The following is a 25820-nucleotide window of genomic DNA, read 5'->3' on the forward strand; positions in this document are numbered from 1 at the left end:
GATGTAGTTCACTACGGATAGTATGGATTAATGGGAAAGTAAGGCTTGTTCATGGAAAGAAAATAGACGTAGTTAACTTTTTCCAGGCCGTGTCAAACACAAAAGCTGTCACTCAGACGCCACATAATTGAAGTGTCAAAACTGAAGTTGAACTTTATGTATATGCACGTAGGTCGATGTTGCTCTGTGGTCTGTGACCGATTAGTCGGTCTTTGGCGTTGAACCTACGGTGCGGATATATCGGTAATTGGCGTCCAAAAGGTTAAAATGCAGATTTTCAATTCCGATGTCACTTTTTGTCGCTTCATGCGTTCGTAGCCTAGCAATAAGGCATACGACTTTTAAGCCCCAAAGATCGCGGATTCGAACCCCGACGAGTGTCGTAGAATCGTCGTCGTTCGTCTACGCTAACTCTGCACCGATTTGCACTTTTGACTCTCTTTTGCAACAACTAGTAGTGGCTATTTCTTGGAATTATATTGCTAAAGCGGACTACATGCTATTAAAAATCCGAAAGAAGATGATGAGAAAATGCTAAGATTTTGGTTTAGGCAGCATATAACGCAAAGTTAAACACATCACGACCTCACTTTGCCAAATAAAATAAATTTGCATTTGCACGCATTTTCAGAGTAAGTAATGTAAAACGTAAATACCTGTGACTTTAGTGCAGTGTGATGTGTGTGATGCGTGCCGTGCGGGTAGAGCGGCAGCGCGTGGGCGGCCAGGGCGCGAGCCGGCGGCAGGTTAAGCGGCGGCGGCTCGCGCACCATGCCCACGCAGTCGCGCGCGATCGGGTACAGCGCACCGTTGCCGTCCAGCATCATCACCACCGGTTCGCTGCCCTGCACACCAAACTTTTGCTCGTAAAACAACGCTAACAATAGTGCTCATTTTAATTGTAGTCCTGAATTCCAACAACTGTTTATTTAAAACAGCGGTCGGCAACCCGCGGCCCGCGGGCCGCATGAACCTGTCACTTGCGGCCCGCGAGGCTCCCTGGCTATTTTGTATGTAATATTGACACACGACAATGTAACACTATAAACTCTCGCGTTTTGTACACATATTTAATTACACAAACGGGTCTACCGCGATATAATTTCATTAATCGAGAGGCGATTGAAATTAAAAAACACCCTAAAAATTTCAATCGAAAGGACGGGTACAAATTATCGTCTACTTGGGGACCAGTGATTCAAATGTTGAAACCAGCGGATATATCTTCGGACCAGTGTGCGGATACTGTGAGTGTTGCGTGTCGTGCCGTGGACAATAAACATTAAACTTTGACGGGTAGCTGCAATTTCTTTGTCTACCCCGAACATTTTTATTAATTTCTGGTAGTTTAGTGGTGTTTTATTAATATCTCCGTTGACATTTGTTGGGACGTCAGTCTTTCCGTGACCACAGCTGGTGCAACTCAGCTGAAACGTCGGAATTAAAGGTAAAAACAACGAAATTATATCGCGGTAGACCCGTTCGTGTAATTAAATACAGGACAATGTCTAGTCTAGTCATAAATATTAACAAAGTGCGGCCCGCGTCAACTTCGTTAACTACTATGTGGCCCTTGGTTGCTAAAAGGTTGCCAACCGCCGATTTAAAATAATCACTGGCTATCAAACCGTACTAGGAGATGACTAAGATATAGATAGGGTTAGCCTAGTTTGGTAGCTGTATTTGTAATAATAATAAACCTTTTTGTCAAATAAAACATTTTGTATTCGTATTGCTGTAGCTCTATATTTATGTATTTTAATATGTCTCGTAAATTTTACAAATGTGTTGTTTTAAAAAACTGGTTCAGACTAATATGTAAATAAAAGAACGGTAAGAAATAGACTGCACATAAGCGTAAAAAAACGAAGCTCCGGAGGACCTTACCAGTGTGTCGTACAGTGGTAGTTTTTACAGAGCTAAAGATTCGATTCGCTATAAGCCAAATGAAAATGGAAAATCAAGATGTCCACGAGCCGCAAATCAGCATGGATACATTATGAATACAATTTATTCATAAAGTGGCACAGGCTAGTCTCGTATTTACCTCAGCAGCGGTGGCGAGTTGAATCGCTTGTCCGTTTGAGTGGCCAAGGAGGGCCCCGTGGTCAGTAGGGAAGGCGCTGTCGGTGAGTGCGCGCGTGGCACCTACTGCGTACACGGCGTAGGCCAGCGCGCCGCCTGGCCTGCGGACTACAGCGTGAACGCCGCGCCCGTCCACCTGATCAAAGATTAGTCAAAATATGTACGGCCTTCATCGTGAAAACGTGTAAAAATTCAATTACAAACTACAATTTTCAACTGTTTATACGACAACGGTTTCACTCACTTGAATTTTTACAATTTTCAAATATGGGGATACTTACAGCGATAGAAATGACTTGGACGTCTGCCGGAAGGGCAATCTTCCTGGGTGAGCGCTGCAGGCAGTCAGGGCCGCGAGGACCTGCCGTGCCGGAGCCCCACTTCACGGCCACCAAGTCATCTTTACGCACTAAACGGCAGTCTTGAAGTAAAGCCGTCCAATCTTCAGGCGCTGACGGTACCACCTCCTGTAAGTACATGTATACGTTAACTACCGTGAGAACGAGAAGAGATCGATCTTTGTTTATAGGCTATCGTATAAAAAAAGGTCAATGTGAAGAAGACTATCATATAATTAATTTTGTTGGGAAGTCATAGGGCAAGAACTCTCGCAAGTGTAAATGTACGTCGCTCGGATACAGTTAGAAAGGATGAGCATAGCTTCTCTGCTACCTTCTGTAAGTAGAGTATGTGTACAAACGCATGCCGTTAGAAGCGACAAAAGAGTTAGTAGTCTTCTTCTCCGCATGGATATACCATACCTATGTTAAATCTTGGGGACTCCAGCTTATATAGGATGCAATCGGGAAATCGCTAAGATGATGAAAACACAATGCAAATGAGTAGCTTAGAGAAAACTGAGGTACCTTGCCGTCTTTGCCAACGACCGGGAACCGAACGGCCGCGTAGGCGCCGTCAACCTTCAGGACGCGTCCGAGCGGCACGCTCTTCACGTCCTCAAGGAACACGACCTCCTTCAGCGGCCATTCCTCCTCGTCGCGTTTGGACCCGTCGTTCGATGAACCCTCCTCTCCACGGAAAGTCACGCGTTTGGCACGCTCTGTATACACGTTAGTAATATAATAACGTTTCACAACGCATGTTTTATACAATTTCGAGTTACGTCAGAACTATTATGAATGTAGTAAAATTTGAATATTTAAGATTTAAACATTTTTGATATGCATCTGTACATGCTGGGGACAACATCTTGAAAGACAGTATGTGAACATGTTTATATTTGGGTGCCAGCTGCACCAAACTTTATTTTATTTTGTTATAAACCTCTGTCAGTTTGTCAAAGGGTTGGTACAACTAGCCCTTAGATTGTTTCATTGAGATTTTATAAGTAAGGTCATATACTAAAAAAATATTACAAATGAATTGGTGTTTTAGTTTGACTAGCGTTAGGTAAGTATCACTAGTAAAAACACATTGTCTCTTACTATGAGAGGTGCTAGTATCACTGCAAGTGGACGAGGCGGGACTGGGCGGTGGCGGCATGTCGAGCCGGTCTGCCATATCTTTGTTGCTATCTTTGCCTGCGTCCTTACTGGCACTGCTAGATGATGAGGCTTTCACTGATGACACTGTTAGCGGCGACTGGTTCTGTATAAAAACAAAGTTCTTACAATCACTGCTATGGACAACAAGAGCATAAAGATCACTTAACCCCATCAAAAAGTTTAACGTATGTGGGCATCGTAGCATCCTAATGAATCACTTTGATTTTTTTTATTGACTCTTTTAAGAGTTTGCTGAAAATCGGTACAGAACTCCGTAGACCATCAACTGTCTTCCAGAGGAAGGAATCTGAGCCAATTCTAATTTGATATCCTGCTAAGCCAATGACGTTTCAAGAACATGGTTAACCTTAACCTGATTCAGTTTGTATCACATTTTTTTTGTTATTTCAGTGAATGATTCAGCACAACTTACTTGTAAATCTCTCTTGTCCTTGTCTGAAAGCGAGCGATCCGGTTGCGGCGGGGGCAACAGCTTAAATCGACAAGTGTCCGAGATATTCCAGGCAGCATTTTGAAGTACACCAACTTTAGGTACACCCGTTGACATGTTAAAGCCTAAAATTGAAACACATTTACATAAGTACTCTTAGCTATACAAATATTTAATCAAAGATGCCATGATTGAAAATAATTTAAATGAGTTTCCTTAACCCTTTGAACGCCACCGTGCGCGGCGCATCATTGTGAACCTTGTCGGAATGCGCGTAGGTTGACGTTCTTGGCGGTTAAACGGTTAAGTACAGAAGTTGCAGCATAAATAGTAGATAGTGTACTGACCAACAGCCCCAGGTTGGTACATGGGCGCATTCTTCATGGTGACGCTCTGCCCAGCCTGCAGGTCCTGCGGCGCCGCGGACGAGTGTCCGCGCTGCTTACGGGACCGCGCTCGGTGCTTCTCCCACAGGCGGGCGCGCTGGCCCAGGGGCAGGACTCCCCTGTTAAAAATTACATTAGCAATCATTAGGGCTAGGACACAATAATATACTTCGAGATGGGTTCATCAGTCACTGCTGCTAAATGTTGGAAGTACACACAGACAATCCAACCTCTAGACATAGCATAGTCGCGCTACCCCCTCTGCCACACATACGGTAGCGTTACTCCATCTTCGAGTAAATCCCGTGCCGTGATTGGTCCGTGTCTTTGAACGGACCAATCACGGCACGGGATTCGCTCACCTCGTCCCCCCGCACCCCCGTATTTTTGGCAGCATCGGTTTCATGAAAGAATTGGCCTAAGCTCAGTCTAGAGGTTGAATTGTCAGTGGAAGTACATAATGATCGTACTCTATTTTTAGGCAATTTATGCCCCGTCAGGTTCCAGTGGACTAGGCAGGGCAGTGGGCCTTTGTGGACAATTTGCCAAACCACCATTGCATTGCATTGGTTTGCACTGTACTTACCACCAATAAAGCGCTCCTGATTCCAGTCTAGCAACAGTGTACAGTGAGCACACGTGCAGTGATATAGCCCTGTCGGAGCCAAACTCCGAGAATGTCTGTAGAGGATGCTCTAGGCGTGATGCGCCTAGTGCATGCGCTGGAAGGAAATATTGTATTTATTACATTGAAAAATATAAACGCAACATTTGAAACAGTGTTATTTGTATAGGATACTATATTTTTGGGCTTAGTTGGTAGGACTATAATGTTGGTTTCAGTTGCTGGATAATAAAGATGATTCAAAACGAAGTGGTGCCTTTCGCGTAAATATACAGTTCAATATATGGTTCAAAAATTTACTTAAGTTCACATTTGTCTTTTCTATTTCCGAGAGTTCAGAACATCATCGAAAAATGTAACCATAATTTTGATATCATAACTACGAGGAGGGAGGTCTTCGGCGATATAAATCCCAGCCAGAAACTACGCTTCAGTATCCTTCCTTTCGGGAACAGAAAATACAACTTTTTGTGTTTGAGCCTCTTTTAGAACATGTGAATAAAGACGTCTTGAACAAAAATGCCAATGTTAAATACCGATGGATTCATCGAGGAAGGTGGCGATCCTGCCCGTGTCGGTGAGCACGGACACGCGGATGCCGGCCGCGCCGACGCTGACCACGCGCTCGCCGGCCGCCAGTCCCAGCCAGTTGGAACGAGGGTGGTACGCGCATCCCGCACCAGACGCCTTCAACCATCAACAAAAATGCATTATGTTAAACACTTCTAGTAATAATGTACTAGGCGTGTGGTGAATTCGACGAAGACTGTTATAATAAGACCACCTTTTTAGGGTTCCGTACCCAAAGGGTAAAAACGGGACCCTATTACTAAGACTCCGCTGTTCGTCCGTCCGTCCGTCCGCCCGTCCGTCACCAGGCTGTATCTCACGGACCGTGATAGCTAGACAGTTGAAATTAAATAAAGATTTAAGTGGGGCAACGTCGGGCGGGGTCAGTACTTGGATGGGTGACCGTTTTTTTGCTGGTTTTTTTTTTGCTTGTTTTGCTCTATTTTTTGTTGATGGTGCGGAACCCTCCGTGCGCGAGTCCGACTCGCACTTGGCCGGTTTTTTTATGTTACACGATTATAATTGGTTAACTAGCGTAGAAACAAAATCACTAAATCGGCTCTGACGATCTTCATGTCAAAGAAATAAGGTCCTCACGAGATTCAGGAATTTACTTGCAGTGCAATGAGTTTGTGATAACAAGATATTGTTTTTATTTGAAACCCACTATTCGATGTGTCAGTTAAAATCTATTCGATAACAGCACCACCTGTGTTGAGTCTTGAGCTGTTAAACTTATTTTAAATTGTAACATTAAGCAGGGTTGATTGATCAGATCATTTTCATAGACAATCTGTGCCAGCTCTTATGAAATGATATGTAAATAGTATAACTAGAACTTTTCCTAGCAAGAGCATGGTATTGACGCGATTGATACGTAGGAAACACAAAATAGTTATTTGTTTTACAAGGGGGCAAAGTTGTTGTTTAACCGCTTGTGCTAATGTTGACAGCAAGCGAAAGATTCCAAAATTGAACCACGAGCGTAGCGAGTGGTTCGAAAAATGGAATTTTGAGCGTTGCGAGGGTTTCAAAGCACGAGGGTTAAACAAAATTTTTCACCAGACCAACCCAGAGCAAATATTAAATGTAAACCATCAAACAAAATCAAAACAAATCAAATCCAAATGAATGTTATTAAATATTTATCATCCAAAATCATCATTTAAAAGTAAATTCTACCAGCAAACATAAGAAAGCAACTCAAAATTTGCATTTGATTACTTTGCCTCACTTGTGAATAAAATGCAACTTTGCTATTATCAGTTTTTGAAGTGCAAAGTAAGCCTTTCCGAGCTGGTGTAGTGAAAACAATTTTCACATGCTCTTTTTTCAGTACTTTGCAAGCACGGGATCTGGTAGCTGCCCTCAGTGTACATGGTCAACATGGAGGAAATCTATGTGTCGATTTGCATTTTATTTATATTCTTGTAACATTTTGGTGAGTTCCAACTCATTTTAATTATTAGAAAAACATAGATAGCAGTTATTTTTATACACAATTTCTACTTAATTTTGACTAGTATGAAAGTAGCTTATTACAATATGAATCTATGGCATTGCGTCAAACATATCTGGGTCATCAACAGAACTCGCAATCGCGTAGTACTTGATACTAATACGAGGATAATAAAATTCTAACTTGTATAGGTTGAAAGAGACATTCATTATTATTTTGAAAAAGGCTTATTTAATCATTATTAAATTAACATTTTTACATTGTTTTATTCCTTCTTTGTTTTGAACGTGACATCTTTTGACGGCTAAACTACTGAACCGATTTAGATGTAATTCGGCATGTCAAAAGCTTGAGTCCTAAATAGGAATAGCCATTTATTTTTGGAAAAGGGAGGAAGATGGAAATGACACAAGAAATACAATGGCGAAGCTGCATGGCATAGCTGGAATAGTGTAAATATTTTATTTTACTTAGGATGGTACTCCATCTGTCCAATATCTTAGTCCAATGTGTGTTTGCATCTCACATTTTGCTTAGTGAGAGAGTGAGGCGCAATGCGCATCGGGCAAAGAAATTGGGTGACTTCATCAAATTTAAAGTAGGTATAAAAACTTGAACCAAGATATTGGATAAGTGGCCTCCTTCAAATAAATGTATTCAAATATTGGATATATTATTTACTGTTTAACCCTTTGACCGCCAAAGACGTCAACTGACACGCGCAGCTACGGCCCAATATCAACCTTGGTGCATTCCGACAAGCATAGACGCAAACACGATAGGCGTGTCGTTCAAAGCGTCAAAAACACATTACATGAAAATAAATATGTACCTATTGCAAGTGGCTCGCTAAGCAAGTAATTATTTTAACAAAATTGATTTGTGGACAAATATATATTGTACTACACTGATATAAAATTACAGAATAAAAAGGCAACATCAATTTTTTTACATAGAAAAATAAAAAGATGTTTTTTTTCAACTCAATTTCTTTCGCTATGCTCAATTACTGAATAAATCAATAGGGCTCCCAATAAAACATTAAAATTAGTAGTTATAACTTTCTCCTTAACAGCTTAAAGTTAATTTGGGTTTTCGTATAGGTATATCAGGAATACAAAATTAATATTTCTTTCCTCGCGTCAAAAACCTTCAATTTTTGAAAATTATTCAATGTATGGTGTTAATAAGATCCTATGACAGAAAGAAAATAGCTACATAAGACGTTATTAAGACTTACGTCTGTGCGCTGGTAGGGGTGCGCGTCAGCCCAACGCCACTGGTGGAGTTGGCCCTGCGTGGAGATGGCCACGAGCTCGCTGTACGTCGCGGCTATGTGCGTGAATCGAATGTTGCTGTCCCAGTATTCTAACTCCTCGGACACCCAAAGCGGAGACGCAGCCATAGCCGAATCTTTTTTCTTGCTTTCGGCTAAAAAAATATGAATAAATGGAATCGGGTTTTTCATCAGCAATAGAAATATACAAGTTTGATAAATTACTAAAAGCATTTTTTCCACATTTTCTCTGAACCATTTGAGAACTTTCTACTTTTATTGGAAGCAAATGTTAAACAAGTTTAGTTACACAATTTAACCCACATGGGAACGCAATAAAATAATGATTAATTAAGCAAATGATTACTGTTGTCCTTATCCCAGGAGGTGTCGCGAAGCGCGGACTCGAGCCACCTGCGCGGCCCGAAGTACTGGCGGTCGCGCCACCGGCTGAACTCCGACGGGCGTTCCTGCGTCGAGCTGCTGCTCTCGCGGTTCACCGTCCCGCGCCCGCTGTTGTTACCACCACTGCGACTACATTTTAAACATAATTATATTCAAGTTTTCTAAAAGCTGATAAGGGAGTCCCTACTTAGGACCGGTCGCACCAAGCACAATTGACAACTGACTAACATTACATAATTATGGCATTATGAAACTTCCTATACAATTTAAACTAGTGAATGTTTTAATGATGACTGGTGACAAGACGGTTTGGTGCAACCAACCCTTATTGACGCGAAGTCGTATGCCGTCGGTCAAGAGCTTTATGTCGAGTCAATGCATTACGACCGAACAGTCCGTCGCTTGTTTTCGGTTTAGGGCGTGACTAGTATGGTGTCGAATTGCTCAACCCTACGCCATACACTCTAGGAAAACTCACTCGACATCATCATCAACCAAAATATTCTAACGGCAAAATCCAATAAGCGGTGATGCGTGAGGCCGTGAACTGAACGCATCCAAAACAGATTCAGTCAAGTCTCTACATTGTGATCGTGCGAACCACCGCTCGCGACGCCCGATTCCGCACATGTGAGTCCCTTAACTTCATACTCGGGTAATTCCATCTGTCAGATTATGCGATTTTGGTATTAAGAAAAGATAATAGGGTAGATATTTTGCGGAAAGGGTCGAATGGATTTACCCGAGTTTGAAGTTAAGCGACACATGTATAAACTTGAATGACCTGTTTTGGACGAAAGCGGCGGCCGCTAGCCGCGCCGCCCGCCGTGGCGGCCCGATCGACTCGAACCGATTTCGCATCGATTAATAATGTGGGGACTCCCTTCCCGATGCATCTACGCTATAAATCTAAGGTAAAACTCAAAAGTAAAATTACGTGCAAAATAATAAAACTGACATTCGATAAACAACGGGATCGGCGTAAGCATGAGCGTGCCAATAGATCGGGTGGTGAGCTAGGTGTTGAAGACGTTACGGGCAGGAGGTGACGGAGAGAGGAGAGCAGAGCGTGGCGGGTGTACCTTCTGATGGCCGCGTACCCGAAGATGTCCTCGGAGAACATGGCGTCGGCGTCGATGATGACGGAGTTGTCCTGCTGCGCCGCGTGGAAGCCGCCGTCCAGCAGCGAGATGAGGTCCTCGGGGACGTAGCCGTCGCCGCCGTCGCCGCTCTCCGGCTCCTCGCCCTCCTCGTCGTCGCGAGACAACAGGTTGTTCACCGCCAAGTTCACGTCAAGGTTTGTACGCTGAAACAATATCAATATCATAGGACGGTCATTCCATCTAATATACACATTTTGTTTCGTGAGAGAATGAGACGCAATGCACAGCCAGCAAAATCTCCTGCATTTTAATAGTGCTAAGCTAATAGTTTTGCCGACTGTACATAGAATATTTATTATTTACTACTATAATATTTTGAACAACACAACTCAGTTCTTAAGGTATCTTAAGTCAGGAGCGTATTAGTCATGCAACCAAAAGGAGCCATTGCCAAATCATAAAATACACTACTGTCGTGTAAATTCATGACTTACTAAAGACATTTCACAAATATTTATATACTAACAAGTATTTACTACGAAATGAAATGAGGTGTGTACAAACAGTAGACTCACCTGTAATTCTCTAACTATAAGGTTTCGGCTCTTGCCCTGCAGGACCACCTGCGCCTGCGTGACTAGGTCCTCGGGCACGAACGGCGCGGGCACGGACACCACGCGGCCCGACCCCGACGCGCCGATTATAACGCCCGCGGCGCGGCTCGTGGACCCTGTTTCAAACAGTTTAAACACATGTACATAACCAATAAATACTAATACAGTGTACTAAAAGCACCTGAACATGCTGCGAGTGTTGGGATACTTAATTTTCTGTTGGGTTCTGGTTATCTGATAAGGTCGCTACGAGCGTGTACAGTTGCCTTAGGGCCTGTTTACATATAGATTAGTGTTTAGTATGAGTTATTTATACATTTGCTACTAAACGCAAAAAATGACATTGATATGTCATAGTTTTCAATTGCTTGGTCAACTTAAATATAACGTCTGTGTTACAACATGGCTATTAATTACTATATACGAAACAAAATTTTAAAAATAAACATGCCATTAATTTTCCTTAAATGTACTACTCTTAAGTTGAAAAAACAAAACATGGTGTATACACAGGTGTTAAGTATTTGGTTCATACCTTGCGAGCTTGTGGCCGTGCGAATGGAATTCCTCATGATACGTGCTCTGGTCCGAGGCTGTTGTCTTGATCCGCAACCACCACCGCTGCCACTTTGCTTTCCCCCACTCGTCCCGCCACCCCCGCTGCCTCCGCCTCCATTTCCGCCGCTCTTGCTAGCGTCAGTTTTGCTCAAGTCCAATCGGTCAGGTATAATAGAAAATGCAGCTCGGCAAATGGTTCCGTCTTCGAGCAGGCAGGCGATGTGGGCCGGGCCCGCGGCCACGGCGCGCACGCCGCGCAGCGAGCTCAGCGCCGAGGAGCCGGCGCCGGTCCCGTACCGATTCCATCGCTCTGCTACTTCTTTAAGTCTGTAATGTGTAACTTTTATTTAACTTCGGATATTCCCGGAAAATTATTCAACTTAGGCTTTTAAAATCGCGTTTTTAATCTTTAACTTGATAAATATCCTCTTTAATCTATCTAATACCTTTAAACGAGCAATTCTTGTTTATTTATTTATTTACATATATCTTTCGTGGATCTCGGAAACGGCTCTAACGATTAAGATGAAATTTGCTATATGGGGGTTTTCCGGGGCGATAAATCGATCTAGGTAGATCTTATTTATGGAAAAACGCGCATTTTTGAGTTTTTATATGTTTTCCGAGCAAAGCTCGGTCTCCCAGATATTTATCTTAATGGCGCTGTAATTAATTATTAATAATCGGAAATTGTTTGACGAAATCGTGACGTCCGTGACGTTCGAAACATTTCGAAAACAAAAAGTCGCATGTGACTGCAAACATCCTATTATTTGCCATTCACCGTAGAATTTGAAAGATTTGAGTTTGACGTATTTTTACCGTAATTAAGGTTAATAAGGTCTAATAAATAAAATAAAAAAGCCTTTTATTTCTGGTTATCATTACATAGATATTAAAGTATTAGTAACTTAACCTATGCTTAAATCTAAATTTCACCAGAACCCTCTTTGGAGGTATAGGCCGCTTCCAGCTTTTTCCATTTTATGCGGTCTTAAGGTAATAAGGTCTACTGTCCTTAAAATGTATGAAATTAGGAAATCACAAGCAAATATTAGCCTTCATGAATTAAATATATTGCCTGTAACTTTAGTCCGATACTGAAACTTATTTTAAAGATATAGACACGATTTTCAACTTCAACAACGATTTTCACCAAAAATCCAAGTGATAAAAGTAATAAATTTGACATCATTATTTGAAGTCATGCTTAGTTCTTCAAATTTGTATCTGTGAAATTAGTTTTTAACCACCAAGTTCAGAGAAAATCAAAGAAAACTATTTGCTTTCTCCATATCCTTAAAATGGGGTTGTTAGACACAAGAAAGGGGTGAATAGAAAAATACAGTTTTAGTTGTCATAGACATCGAATTTGGTTATTTATTATAATATTATGGTACAAGAAATAAAATAGAATTTTAATAATGCTGTAATTCTGTAATGCAACATGCTAAAGACAGACCGAAAAATTTGAGGATGGATGAGGTGAATAAAAGTATCACTTTAATATATTTTTTTAATATTATTTGCTTCTATTGAATTCTGGAACATGAAATATAAATCCTTCAGTTTCATCTTCTTCTTGGGTGTGATAGAAATAACACCTGTACAAATATTGATACCGTCATAATATGTGCAAATTGGCTACTTTCCTACTAGTCCAATCAGCTTCTTTTTTAGAACTGTCAAAACGATTTTCAAATATGGAATTTATATGAAATGTGTGTAGTGACTTCACGGTCAACTAGGGTTGCCAACCGTACTATATTATATAGTATTGTACTATATTTTGGGTCTCTGTATACTTTTGGAAAAATATATAGTACGCTAAAATACTATATATCCTATTAAACATATATTACTCTTATGTTTAGTATTTTATCTAAAAGTACTATATTTTTGATGCCTTATTCTGGAAAATACTATTTTAAGTAGAGGAAAGCACCCATTAAAAAATATGGTGAAATTAAATTATGACATCAATGCATATTTTAATATATTTAATGTTGTTATAGTGGCACCAAAGTCCAACTGTCCACCTATCATTATGGTTCATGAGATACACTAACTAACCAACTGAAAAAGTTGAGATAAATATTCAGACAATTATTTAAATAAAATTAGATTTAGCTAAAGTAAATTTGTATGATCAGTTTCACTAAAGGTACTAAATAATTAGATGGTCAAAATGCAGATATTTCCAGCCCAATCCATATACAGTTGTTATTATTTTACTAATAGTTTGCAGTGATGAATTAGTAGAATGGAAAATATTGACAGGTGCTAGTCTTCATTAATCTGATGACTAACATAAATTATGACACTGCAGTCCTTAAACTACTGTTTCACTGAATCACAAAAAAAAGACTTTATTGTTACTTCTTATATCTGACCTATATTACTCAATATTTCTCTACTACTGTTTGTCAAAAACTGTTTTCTTTGTACCTGTAATGATATTGAACAAGTAGTTGTTTGATAAAAATAATGTAAATAATTTTAATGTGCATTTTTTCTGATCTAAATTATAACAGTTATAAGAAGTAATTATTACGAATTTTGCAGGTAGGAGAGCTAATATATTACTATTTTTACATAGTGTCTAGTCATACAATGATGATTATAGATTTAACGAATAACTTCCGATATGACCCCACTCATTAGCTTATTACGCCATCATTTGTGAATAAATGGTGTAGTAAATCGAATAGATAAAACACTGCCCATTTTGAAGGGACGGACATCTTAGTGCGACAATATTTACGAAAGCATGAAAACGTGGCCTTCATTGATTTTGCTATAATCCAAGCCATATTTCGGAAATATTAATATGAGCAGAAAATATCGCGGTTCTTTAGATAATCATAATGGAGTCGTATCAAAGCATTTATTCTAAAATATGCTTACCTGTCTATCAATTGATCCTCAGTGCCAGGCAAAGGATGGACCATAAAATGCATTGTAGACATTTCCAAAGGTCCTGTTCTGTGCTTATAATAGATTTTCTTGGTTAATCTTCAACATTTGTCGAAATTCATTGAAATAACACGATACTGCCATACCCAAGAGAACACCGCCATCTAAAATACTTTAGCAGCCACCATTGTTCTCGTGGTTTCTTTCGTGATCGTTTCTCGTTGTCGTTCTCGACTCAAATACATGTGAGGCGGTGCGTGACGGAAAAAGAAAGAAAATATCAACATGGCAACTAAAGCGTAAGTACCTGTAGGTTGGCAGTCGAATTTTAAAACTATAATAAGCATAGATTTTTTTATTCCTATATTTATTGGAGAATTAATTTTTATTTACAGAAAAAGGTATGACTTATACATTTAATTAATAATAAAAGAGATAAAATAATTATTTTCGATACAAGTGCGAAAAAGAGGAAATTCGAAACGAGTGGCGATAAATTAAAACACGACCGAAGGGAGTGTTTTAAATCGACATGAGTTGCGAATTACCTATTCGCACGTGTATCGAACAACGTTTTACAGTACATATGGCACTTTAAAGTTTCGACATACGCACGAAAAGTGCTATTTTACGCACTAGTGCGGAAAGTAGCCCCATATGTACTGTAAACTGTAAAAGTATTTTGTACATTAAAAACTCCTCTTTCTCGCTCTCACTTATATCTGCGTCCTCAACGGCCGTACGGCGGACCATATACGAGCGAACTTGCGCCGGACCGAACCGCATCAAGGTGGCGGTCCGGAGCGGTCGTCTATACAGACGAGATACCTACCATCTATGCGAGATAGGCTCGCTCTGGCTACACACCACAGATTATTAATATGTAGCTATACTTGGTCAACCAGATCTTGACAGTAGAAAAAGGCGGCAAATATATATAGCTGGTCAACCAAATCTTGTCAGTAAAAAAAGGCGCGAAATTCTAATTTTCTATGGGACGTTATCCCTTCGCGCCTACATTTTTCAAATTTGCCGTCTTTTTCTACGGTCAAGATTTGGTTGACAAGTATAGCTACCAAAGAGTAGTCCATGGCTTAAATAACCCGCATCTAGGCCATAATTGTTTAAAAAAAAACTTAGTCTATGGTATGACATACTCGCTGTCTGATGGATAAAAAAAAAAAGTAGTTAGGAAAAAATGGCGGCCAAGTCAAAGAATAGACTCGTCAAAACTCAGAATAATTTATTGGAATATGATAAAATTCAACTGAGAGATGTTATTTGTTCTATTTGTCAGTCCATTCTCTTGGAACCTGTGACCTTACCATGCTTTCATAACTTTTGCCAGAGCTGTTTTAAAAGTAGCATAGAAAACAATGCTTTGTGTTGTCCCCTATGTCGGTTGCGAATAGGTTCATGGCTAAGAACCACAACAAAACAAAATAAAATAGTTAATATTAAGCTTTGGGACGTAATTAAAACCAAATTTGCGAAAGAAGTGAATATTAAATTACAAGGTGAAGATTTAAACTTAAGTCAAGGTAAGCCCGATCTTTGATTATTTATAATTTTGTGGTTTTCAGTAAATTTTATCGGGTTATTCCCACTAGTTACCACCAAGTTGTTACCAGTGGTAACTACTGGGAATTTTTTTCCCACCTTTTACCACTGGTAACTACTGGGAAAAATAATTCCCAGTAGTTACCACCAAAATTTTGTTAAGAGTTAAATACTAATAAAAACAGTATAAATAGTATAGTATAAATATAGAGTGATTTTGAATTACCTAATACAATCACTTGAAAAATAATCTAAATGGATTATTAAATTTTTCCTTACATATATTACAGTTTTTGTACTAGTACTGGTTAAACTGTTTCAATAGGTTAGGTCACTTTTAAGGCAGTTTACTAAAACTCTAATCGACTTATAATTATATATTAAATCACTCTTTATTTAAACTATACTATTTTTATACTGTTTTTATTAGTATTTAACTCTAACAAAATTTTGGTGGTAACTACTGGGAATAAATATTCCCAGTAGTTACCACCAAGCCGAGTTGGTGGTAACTACTGGGAATTATTTTTCCCAGTAGTTACCAGTGGTAAAAGGTGGGAAAAAAATTCCCAGTAGTTACCACTGGTAACAACTTGGTAGTAACTAGTGGGAATAACCCATTTTATCAAATGATAATGAACATCATTTGTCTCGTAGTCAGTAGGTTGCTGCCTACCTACTACATTTCTATATTTAATAGCTTGATGTTGTGTATTATGTGTTTGTTAGCTTAGTACTTGCCTACTCCCATATTTTACACCACGAGTGAACTCAGTTGTATTTCGACATTTAGCTAAAATCTATAACCTATGAGATATGGTGTTTGCTGTCCCTGTCCAGCTCATTTCAATTTGTTTCATATTTGTTGCTACCTATCACATTAAATTTGAAATGCTCTAAAGCTGCAGTTATAATAATTGTTTGTAAGGTTAATGTGGGTAAGACTGTCTACAGGCTATTTCATTACTTTAACTCTTGCATTTGCACTCATACTCCACTTACAGAAGGCCAGTACAGCAGGAGTATTTTATTATTATCTGTAATCGGCTGTTTCAGCCGTAATCAGATGTTCTGTCTTTTTTAAGGTTCTGAGTGGTATTCCATTGAATACTCTCTTGACTTTGATGTAATTTATCTTCTAGTGCCTCGGGTCTACCGCAGTATTGGCCACCTTTACAGCCTGTCAGCTTCACTCTTTCAGCAGAAGGAGTGCTCTTCCTTTCTGACTGTCTGAGCGACCTAAGTATACAAATACGAGAGTTCTTGCCCTATGATGGTTTTCTTAACAATACATTTAACCCCTGGAGCGCCCCAAAATTACCGTAGTATGGAACTCCTATACTAGTTACTGGCACACGTGTCTTGTTAGGGCGCTCCACGGGTTAAATGCCTGTCATCATGTTTTTCTTTTGACCGGAGTACATAAAGGGTTATGATTTTGGCAGTTGTAGGCTAGTTAAACATTACATACATTGCAAAAATGGGAGCAAATACCACTATTTGCATGAACTTGGTATAGGATCACTTCAATGTTTTTAAATTATATGAAAATACTGCATAAATAGTATTTGATAATAATATGTTGTCATCAAAAAAACAGTCAATACTATTTTTTTTAAATCTACTGTGTTCAAAATAATATCAAATTCTGGAAAACAGAAAATTAAGGAAAATGTATAATTTTTTCATACCTTCAATTTACATATTAACATTGATTCAGAACCTAATGGTCCATCATTGGTTGACTGGTCGAGAATGCCTTAAGGCATTAGGTCCGCCATTTGTATAATTTTAATCATGCAATAAACTTAAAAAAAAAAGTTGAAATCTTGTTTTATACTGAATAAAATTTAATATAATTACTAATTCGATTTCGACTTTATTTACTACCTGCTTGTTTACTTTAGGATTGGTGTAGACGCGAATACGCGACTGGATTGTGAATAATTATACTTTACAAAAGGGAGTAAAAATCAGTGTCACATTAATAAAATAGATACAATTGTTCTTTTGTATGAACCTTCTTTATTAGAACCACATAAATGGCATCTACAAAGGCATTTTTATATATGTGGATATTTTCATAAAAATTATACCATTTGAACCAGTATGGTTTCCAGTTTTTTTGATGTATGCCCATGAACGCATCTTGTTAGTGTCTGCTAGTTTAAACATTTCTCTATGGGAATTATCATAAATAAGCATATTTCAAAACATGTATAATTTTTGTTTTGTAGAACAATCCACTGTATGTCTTAGTGCGCCTGGTGAAATAAGAGCAGAGTATGAGGCAGAACTGAAGAGACTGCAAGCAGAGCGCCTACAGCAAGAGCAGAAGCAACTTGAAGAAACCACAGTTCTTATAAAGTTTGTGTAACTTATTTTCAGCAACTAATTATAATTAATAGGGATGATGACACATGTTGAATTTTATAACAAAATCTAGTAAAATAGATAGCAAACGAGCAATTTATCACAATCATGTGGATATTAAAATAAAATATGGAAATGTTACAAAAATACAGGACCTGAAAGTTTCAAAATTTAAGTTCTTTTTTGACTTTCAAAAACGATAAAAGTAAGGGTACCATTCGATTTCTTACATTTCATCCAAAAAAATATTGTATAGCAACTATATACATAAACGCAATATTTCACCGACAAAAACGCAATTTTCATGTTTTGTCCATACGACAAGATGGGCTCTCAGAGACCTTGACGTCACGTTCACTTATCGCATTGTTTAGGGCGTTTCGCGAGTGAAGTGCGACTGTCGGCCTTTGACTAAAATTTCTGACTTTTGTGTTACTTTAATGCAATGGGTCCCATATAGACATTTGATCCTAAAAACAAACCCGATAGATTGATACCATCAATGAAAATTAGTCATGTAGCCTATTGTCAATAGTTTATTTTCATACTACATAATGTCTTATTTGATCTCAGTAGAACTCAACATCTAGCAGTAAGAAGTTTTGAATATCAGTAGTATTAATTAGACTTCCTGAAGAACATTCCTATTGGACATAACATAAGTGTGTCCCGATTGCATTAAACCACCATTAAACATATCAGTCACCTGTAGCTAGCTTGTATAAGGATACAAGCTGACTACGGATACTGAAAGATAGTACTAAAGTAAATTTTAGCATTTATAGCTCAGGACGCCAGTTTATGTTTATAAGTAAGTACCTTGTATTATTATAGGAAGATCCAGGAAGAAGAGGATGAAACCCATAAGAAGTATCTAGGAATTCTAAAGCAAGATGAAATATTGGCCAAAAAAGTGCAAGAAGAAAATAATAAAGAACATAGTAAAAGAGTGGCCCCTGCTAATAGACACCGCCATACATTGGCTCCGGCTAAACCCAAATTAAAAACAGCAAAAATAGAAGCATTTTTAACTAAGACATCTACAAGTTACAAAGTGTGAGTTCCCTTTTAATAAGAGATCGTCTTTTAATTTTAACATATGTTTACTAATTTAAACACGATGCCAATCATTACTGAAAGAATGTATAACAATAGTCATGTGACTTTGTACATACATTTTTACTTTTCGTTTGGCCCCCTGGTTTCCTTGCGTTCATTGGCGCTACTGTAACCACTGCCTCCTGCCTGTCTCTGTTCTGTAACAGGAAAGTGAATAATCCAAAACCATTTTTATACATTTATTGACATTTTTGTCATAATTTCCAGTAACCCACTGTTAATTGATGACAGCACTAATAGCAGCAACAGTTCAGATTTCGCACCAGCCAAAACTGAAACTCGGGGATCTCCTGAAATGGTGCCCAGTTACAGCAAATTTCTCAAAAATATCCTAGATAAGAAAATCAGAAACATTTCTGGAATTTGGAATAAAGAGAATGGCGACAACAGTAAAACAAAGGTATGTAAAGTAGAAAATACATAATATGCTTTTAATAGTATTGAAAGTTAGTTACACAAAGTGTAATACTATCCAAAACCTCTTTATGACAATATACGTAACGTATAAATATATTGAATTTACTTTCCAGAAAACCGACTTACTACCTCACGTAAATAACTCATTTTCTACTGATGAAAAAGATCCAGATAAAATGCTGAATGCCACACAGTCATTACCTGTATCCTTGCCGTACACCGGGATACTACAACATAAGATTAATGCGTTGGATAAACGTAGCGTTGCGAGTGGTAGTGTTGACTCTATGAGGCAAGAGCTCTGTTATTTTAAGCCCGTGCAAGGAACAACAGCGACAAGGTTCGTCAAATTTGTATGCTCCGTTTTTACGACGATGGTAAAATACTTTTACGTCACCCTAGGCCCCTAGGCCCGTAAGTGGGACTTTCCTGGCCAAGGCAAGACGTAAAACTTTAGACAAAACGGGCGGTAATTCGTAAAGCCTCAGATCGCATATTTATGGCCCGAACCGAAGGTGAGGGCCACAAACACCTGCGATCTGGAACATTCACGAATTCACCTCCCTAGGTATGTAATGTATACTATAGTCTTGCAGGCTTACAGTCAGCAGCCGAAGTACCTAAGCAGTTGAGATGTTCAAATTTATCTACAAACACTTATTTTCTGAATAACAAATTGTGTTAAAGTAATTTTAAATTACCTCATGCTTCGCTTTTTTGCTGCTGATTGTATGTAATACGCATGAACCTATAATATTACGGACAGAATTTCGCTTACAACACAACTGTGATTCCAACATCCACCAGTTTCTAAGTATTTACGCGTGACACACACACATTGACAGCCCACATCCACCAGTTTGCCGTCAGACGAATCGAAACGTCATTGAAGTAAACATGTCGAAGAAAAATATAAAATATGCCGGCATGCGTAGCTAAATCCTGCTAGAATTGTACCGATCGAAAGAAAAAAAGTCACGGAATAACTTTTCATACTTAAGTTTATCAATTAGTACGTAAAATCACGATAATTTGTTGTTTATAAATTATCAAACTGCAAAATAGGAGTGTGACCAGTAACATGAATAGGGTAATTTCCCGAAAGTAGGGTAATTGATACCCTTCTTATTAAATCATTATGTATTAAGAGATCATTTAGGTAAATGGTTAAATTATTGATTATGCATTTCAAACTAGGTCGGTATGGTAATTTCCCGATACTAAGGAGCGATACTTAACGTTTGTTTGTTATGTATTATAATTTTTTTGTTGAAAACCAGATATGTTTCACGTTAAATGTATAAATTAAAAAAAACATGACGAACTGATTTCATTACGATGCTAAATATCATTAGGTATTGAAAATAATGTATGCACAAAGTAATTGTGCAATATTGCGCATTTTCAAGACCTATAAAATCAGATACGTACACACCTATTTTATTGTCTAACGTAAAACTGTCCTAATTTTTTTATTTGAAAACAAGGACGATGTTAAAAATAATTGTTTCACCATTAGGGGAGAATTTGTGTTACATGGTAACACTCGTCTACACGCACACATTCAAACCGTCCGCCATTGCAGTGTCACAGTTTGTCTTAGGTGACAGTCCGTCCGTAATATTCTAGGTTCATGGTAATACGTATCAATCTGCCCGTCGCACAAACACGTTTATGTTTTTTTAAATATTATAATGAAGTATAGAATCCTGGTCCCTGCCCTCTATAAATGAGACATCTTCGTCACTGTTCATGTGCTTCGGCATGTCCTTTTCCCAGCTGAAAATTCTACAGGCGGGTTACTCTAAGCAGCAACCAAACGCTCAGATCTAGTCATCAAGTTGGTACCTATAACAAATTAACTAGACATGATACGTTGCTCTACTAATCGTAAACTATGCAGACAAAAACAGTCCCAATTTATCATACAATCATTTTCTACATGTATGGCGTAACAAAGCTCTCCTGAGGACACTAGCTTAATTTTTGTAAATATTTTTAATTTACACGAATACTAGTCCTAACTATGGAGTTCAACTGTAATAAGCGGTCGCGCTCCATAGCCCCATACTAAATGTGTACGAGAGCGCTTACGTTCGGTAACCTCGATTGTCTTATGTGCTCCGTAGAGTAATACATACCTAGTCGAGGTGATCTGTGCACAATGCACAATTACATGGTGCATTTTTCCTGCAGTTACAATGCGAAGAGAGGGTTTCCGCTGCGTGTGCCCGTTATTCGGCTGGAGAGACCAGAGACCGCCCCGGTGCACAAAGAAGCACCCACTCAAATGCAATATGTTGAAGGGCTTTGTCTCCTGCGCAACCACTCCCTGGAGCATAACTTGCCCTCGGCATTTGTCATAGCACTCACTAAGGTCCGTACTTATTTAAAATTACTAAGTACTATTGATTATTATTTTTTAGGTAAAATAAGACGACCTGGTCTGGCCTAGTGGATTGTGACCCAAGAGATAGTGGGCCTATAAAGCCGACGGTCCGGGTTGAAATCCTGGCAAGGGCATTTATTAGTGTGATGAACACAAATATTTGTTCCCGAGTCATAGGTGTTTTCTACTTAGGCCATAAGTTCTGTCACAAGGGTTTTGACTGATCACATATAATACAAAACTTTTAATAATAAAAAATAGCCATGATTGATGAAAGCTTGTTTTATACAGATCAAAACGTAATATAATTCGTTTTAAATTTAGATTTCGACTGTATTTACTACCTACTTGTTTACTTTGGTATTGTCGTTAGACGCAAATACGCGGCTGGATTGTGAAAAATTATACTTTACAAAAGGGAGTAAAAATCAGTGTCACATTAATAAAATAGGTACAATTTTTTATGTTTATTAGTATGAACCTAATTTATAAGAACGTTATTTTATTACCAGCATTTAGTTCTCCGCCAAGTCTGTACTTCAGCTAGTAATATCCTTCAAACTTTTCAGTAACATGCTTATTTTTTATTTCCATCCAACGAGTAGGTTTGCCTACCTGTCAGTTGTTCGGAATGTCACCTTTTGCGTTTAACTGACAGGTTGATACGTTCGGCGAACTGGTAATCTATGGGCCCCTTTAAATAAGCTTTCAACCTATATATCTGTCTAATCTATCTGTCGCAGTCGGATTAATAATAATAATAATCCGCGTATAATCCGCCGTATTACATTACGGCTAGCCGTTTTACAAAACAGGGGCGTTTTGAAATGCGGCGGTTCGACGATTAGCCGGATTGAATGCGGCTGAATGAAAATCCGCCGAAATGTATTCGGCGCCATACGTTCTTCAACACGGCTAGCCGTAATGTAATACAGCGAGTCATTAGCCGCCGCTTTGACAGTTTTTAGTTCCCATTTTTAACACTCGTGGCGCTGCCTGACATAACTACAACAAACTATGAAAAACGCTGGGGTGTCCATCAAATCTGGAGTTCGTCGGACTGTTTCTTTTCAAAAAACATTTGGTTCGCAACTTAACTAGACGGAGCCCCGCTTCGCGGGGCTCCTATTTCTGAGCGGTTTGCCCTTCGGGCATCTGAAGCTACCTAACGAACCTAACCTACCTACCTATTGATTTAGTGAGACGTCCGTGAAAACATTACACTTTGGGGAAAAAAGCGTAGGTAGGTAAGTAGGTTAGGTTCGTTAAGTAGCTTCAAATGCCCGAAGGGCAAACCGCCCAGAAATAGGAGCCCCGCGAAGCGGGGCTCGTCTATTTAAGTTGTAAAGGAAATGTTTTGGAAAAGAAACACATGTAGTGCGGTGGGACCATGGTAAAAATAAATTAAATTGCAAACATTGTCAAACTCCGGTTACGTAGGCGACCGAAAGAACTGGTCACTCTACAATCTAAATAGTAGATACGATGCGGCTAAACGTAGGCCGCCTTATTGAAGAACGTATCGCAATGACAATCCGGCTAATCGTCGAACCGCCGCATTTCAAAACGCCCCTGTTTTGTAAAACGGCTAGCCGTAATGTAATACGGCGGATTATACAATCCGACTGCGACATATCTATCTAATACCTTTAAACGAGCAATTCTTGTTTATTTATATATTTATTTATATATTTCGGGGATCTCGGAAACGGCTCTATTTATTTCGATGAAATTTGCTATATGGGGGCTGTATGGGGGTTTTTGGGGGCGAAAAATCGATCTAGCTAGGTTTTATCTCTGAGAAAACGCGCATTTTCGAGTTTTTGTATGTTCTCCGAGCAAAGCTCGGTCTCCCAGATATTAACTGTTTTAACAGTAAAAATCTTTGTGACACTACTTATAACCTGACTTATGTATTTCAGTATTTATAAATATTTATATTGGTATTATATATATATCGTTGTCTAAGTACCTAATATAACACAAGCCTTATTGAGCTTACTGTAGGACTTAGTCAATTTGTGTAATAATGTCCTATACTTATTTAAATTATTTGTCCTATAATTATTTATTTAAATAAGGTATTCCTTATTTAGTATTCATATGAAGTAGTTATTCTAATAGGTAGTTATTCTTTTTTATATTTTCCAGGGTCTTACAAATCTGTCAGGAATGAAGGCAAAGGAAAGCACGACGGGAAATTCCGTCCCTGAAGCAGTAATTAGAAAAAATATAGCAACAAAAAGTAAAAACTGCATTCAACTCGATGGCGTCGAAAAATTGAACAAAGAAACTAGTTTGCGACGCACAAGGTCTATGGGAAGTATTTCGAAAGCTGAAAATGAAACAACACCTAAAAAGGCCAAAGCGAAAGCCAGACAAGTGGTTTCTGAAAGAAAACCGTACTTGAGAAGCGAATCTAAGAAAAATAGTGCTAAGAAAGAACTAAATGGCCCACCATTCAATTCAGACTCTGTAAATAACAATGAAGTCAATTTAGCTGTAAAGAATTTGTCTAGTCCATTGCAGCATTGCGATGTAAAAAAAATATTTGAAGAACAACTCAGGATTGTGAAACAGATGGAGCAGGAAAAGAAGGATTTAGAGTTGGCTCGTAAAATGGACGCGGAGCTGAACCGCCGCATGCTGCGCCGCGCGCCCGCCGCCGCCGCAGCCAACAAGCGCGCGCTGCCGCTGCAGTACGCGCTGCGCCCGCCCAAGAAGCTCAAGGTTTAATCTTCCATCACAATCTTATTATTACCTACTATCCTTCTCGCTTATTACGCAAACATAAGTAATTACTTGTTATTATTTAGTTTTTTAAGTTGATTTTTCTTGGAAACTTGCATATTAAATATCACTAGATACATCATTTAGAACTTGGAAGGTAAAGACTACGGAAAACGATGTATGTTGATTATTTTATTACTCGTATGCCGACAAAAATAATTATTTGGTTTACATCTGTCGAGTACCTCTAGGCATAGAGAAATATAGTAAGACAAGAGTGCTCACTCCATACATCAGTTAGACTATTCATTTCAGTGTCTACATCTAGCATCGAGTAGCGGAACTATCAGTACTGCTACATCTATTGTCAAGTAGCAGTACTGATAGTTCCGCTACTCGATGCTAGATGCTAATAGTCTTTTTGGTACTAAAACTGATGTATGGAGTGAGCAATCTATGTATTTTTTTCTCTATGTTCTAGGTCACAGTGTATTGACACAGTACAGTTCTCGTATTAACATTTTCAGTAATCATTACATTTCTAGTCTGTCCTGTGAACCTGGAATGTGCACAAGTGCAGTCGCAGTTTAATAAAAAAAAACATAAAACCTAATCGACAACTACAAAGTATTGTACGGAGCACTAAAACTCCTTCATTCATCCATCAATCATTTCATCGAACCTGCACACAACATTTCAGCAGAATCGGGTGAGAAATACGTTGTGCAAAGGAGAACACCATGGCAGAGATATGAAGGAATTTGTGGCCAAACCGAAACAGAGACGCCTCACGCTCGTTCGGTCACAAAGTCGGTATTACTCCATATCGTTTAGAAGGAATTAAGGGTGTAGATTATTTCTGATTCATAAATTTCAAATGCGTCTTTTAGTAAAATGTGTTTGGTTTGGTTCTTTTCCAACAAACATAAATGACAAGGACAGACGAATTCATGTCAGTTAGCACTAATGAATACATTTTTGACACCAAATTTCACAGTACAGATTACAATCTCTTGTGCCCTTTGTGGGCTTTAAAGTTTGATTCGATTACAATGCTTTTAAAAAGAATTGTAGTTCTGTCGTAATATACTTTGATTCCTGTTTTCTAAATGATTACAAATTGTATAGGTATATGTATGTATATGTATTTTATACCAGATAACATACTGCATACAATTTTCTACCGCTGCAGCATCAGCGAAAAAAAAATATTTTTCTATTGGTTATTATTTTTAAGAGTTATGTAACTGTTTAGAGCTGTGAATCTTAGTTAAGTATT

The 25820-nt window shown here is 38.6% G+C and overlaps 2 protein-coding genes across 2 annotated transcripts in view; one reads left to right on the forward strand and one right to left on the reverse strand.

The window, feature by feature from the left end:
• Positions 1 to 14264, reverse strand: part of LOC134660664 (E3 ubiquitin-protein ligase hyd) — a 33184-nt gene extending 18920 nt beyond the window's left edge. The window contains 15 exon segments of the mRNA XM_063516441.1: positions 657 to 845; positions 2048 to 2221; positions 2367 to 2552; positions 2952 to 3145; positions 3531 to 3693; positions 4024 to 4166; positions 4389 to 4546; positions 5014 to 5149; positions 5589 to 5739; positions 8322 to 8512; positions 8725 to 8891; positions 9845 to 10068; positions 10441 to 10595; positions 11015 to 11364; positions 13945 to 14264. Of these exon segments, the coding sequence (XP_063372511.1) occupies positions 657 to 845; positions 2048 to 2221; positions 2367 to 2552; positions 2952 to 3145; positions 3531 to 3693; positions 4024 to 4166; positions 4389 to 4546; positions 5014 to 5149; positions 5589 to 5739; positions 8322 to 8512; positions 8725 to 8891; positions 9845 to 10068; positions 10441 to 10595; positions 11015 to 11364; positions 13945 to 14006 (2643 nt within the window). The 5' untranslated portion in view covers positions 14007 to 14264.
• Positions 14265 to 15137: 873 nt separating this feature from the next.
• On the forward strand, positions 15138 to 24582 carry LOC134660860 (uncharacterized). Its single transcript, XM_063516702.1, has 7 exons — positions 15138 to 15494; positions 17751 to 17880; positions 18721 to 18942; positions 19213 to 19405; positions 19536 to 19762; positions 21619 to 21799; positions 23963 to 24582. The coding sequence occupies exons 1-7, from the start codon at positions 15152 to 15154 to the stop codon at positions 24545 to 24547; spliced, it is 1881 nt and encodes a 626-aa protein (XP_063372772.1). The 5' UTR covers positions 15138 to 15151; the 3' UTR covers positions 24548 to 24582.
• Positions 24583 to 25820: the final 1238 nt, after the last annotated feature.

The sequence above is a fragment of the Cydia amplana genome, chromosome Z (genome assembly GCF_948474715.1).
Source record: "Cydia amplana chromosome Z, ilCydAmpl1.1, whole genome shotgun sequence".
Classification (NCBI taxonomy): Eukaryota; Metazoa; Arthropoda; class Insecta; order Lepidoptera; family Tortricidae; genus Cydia; species Cydia amplana.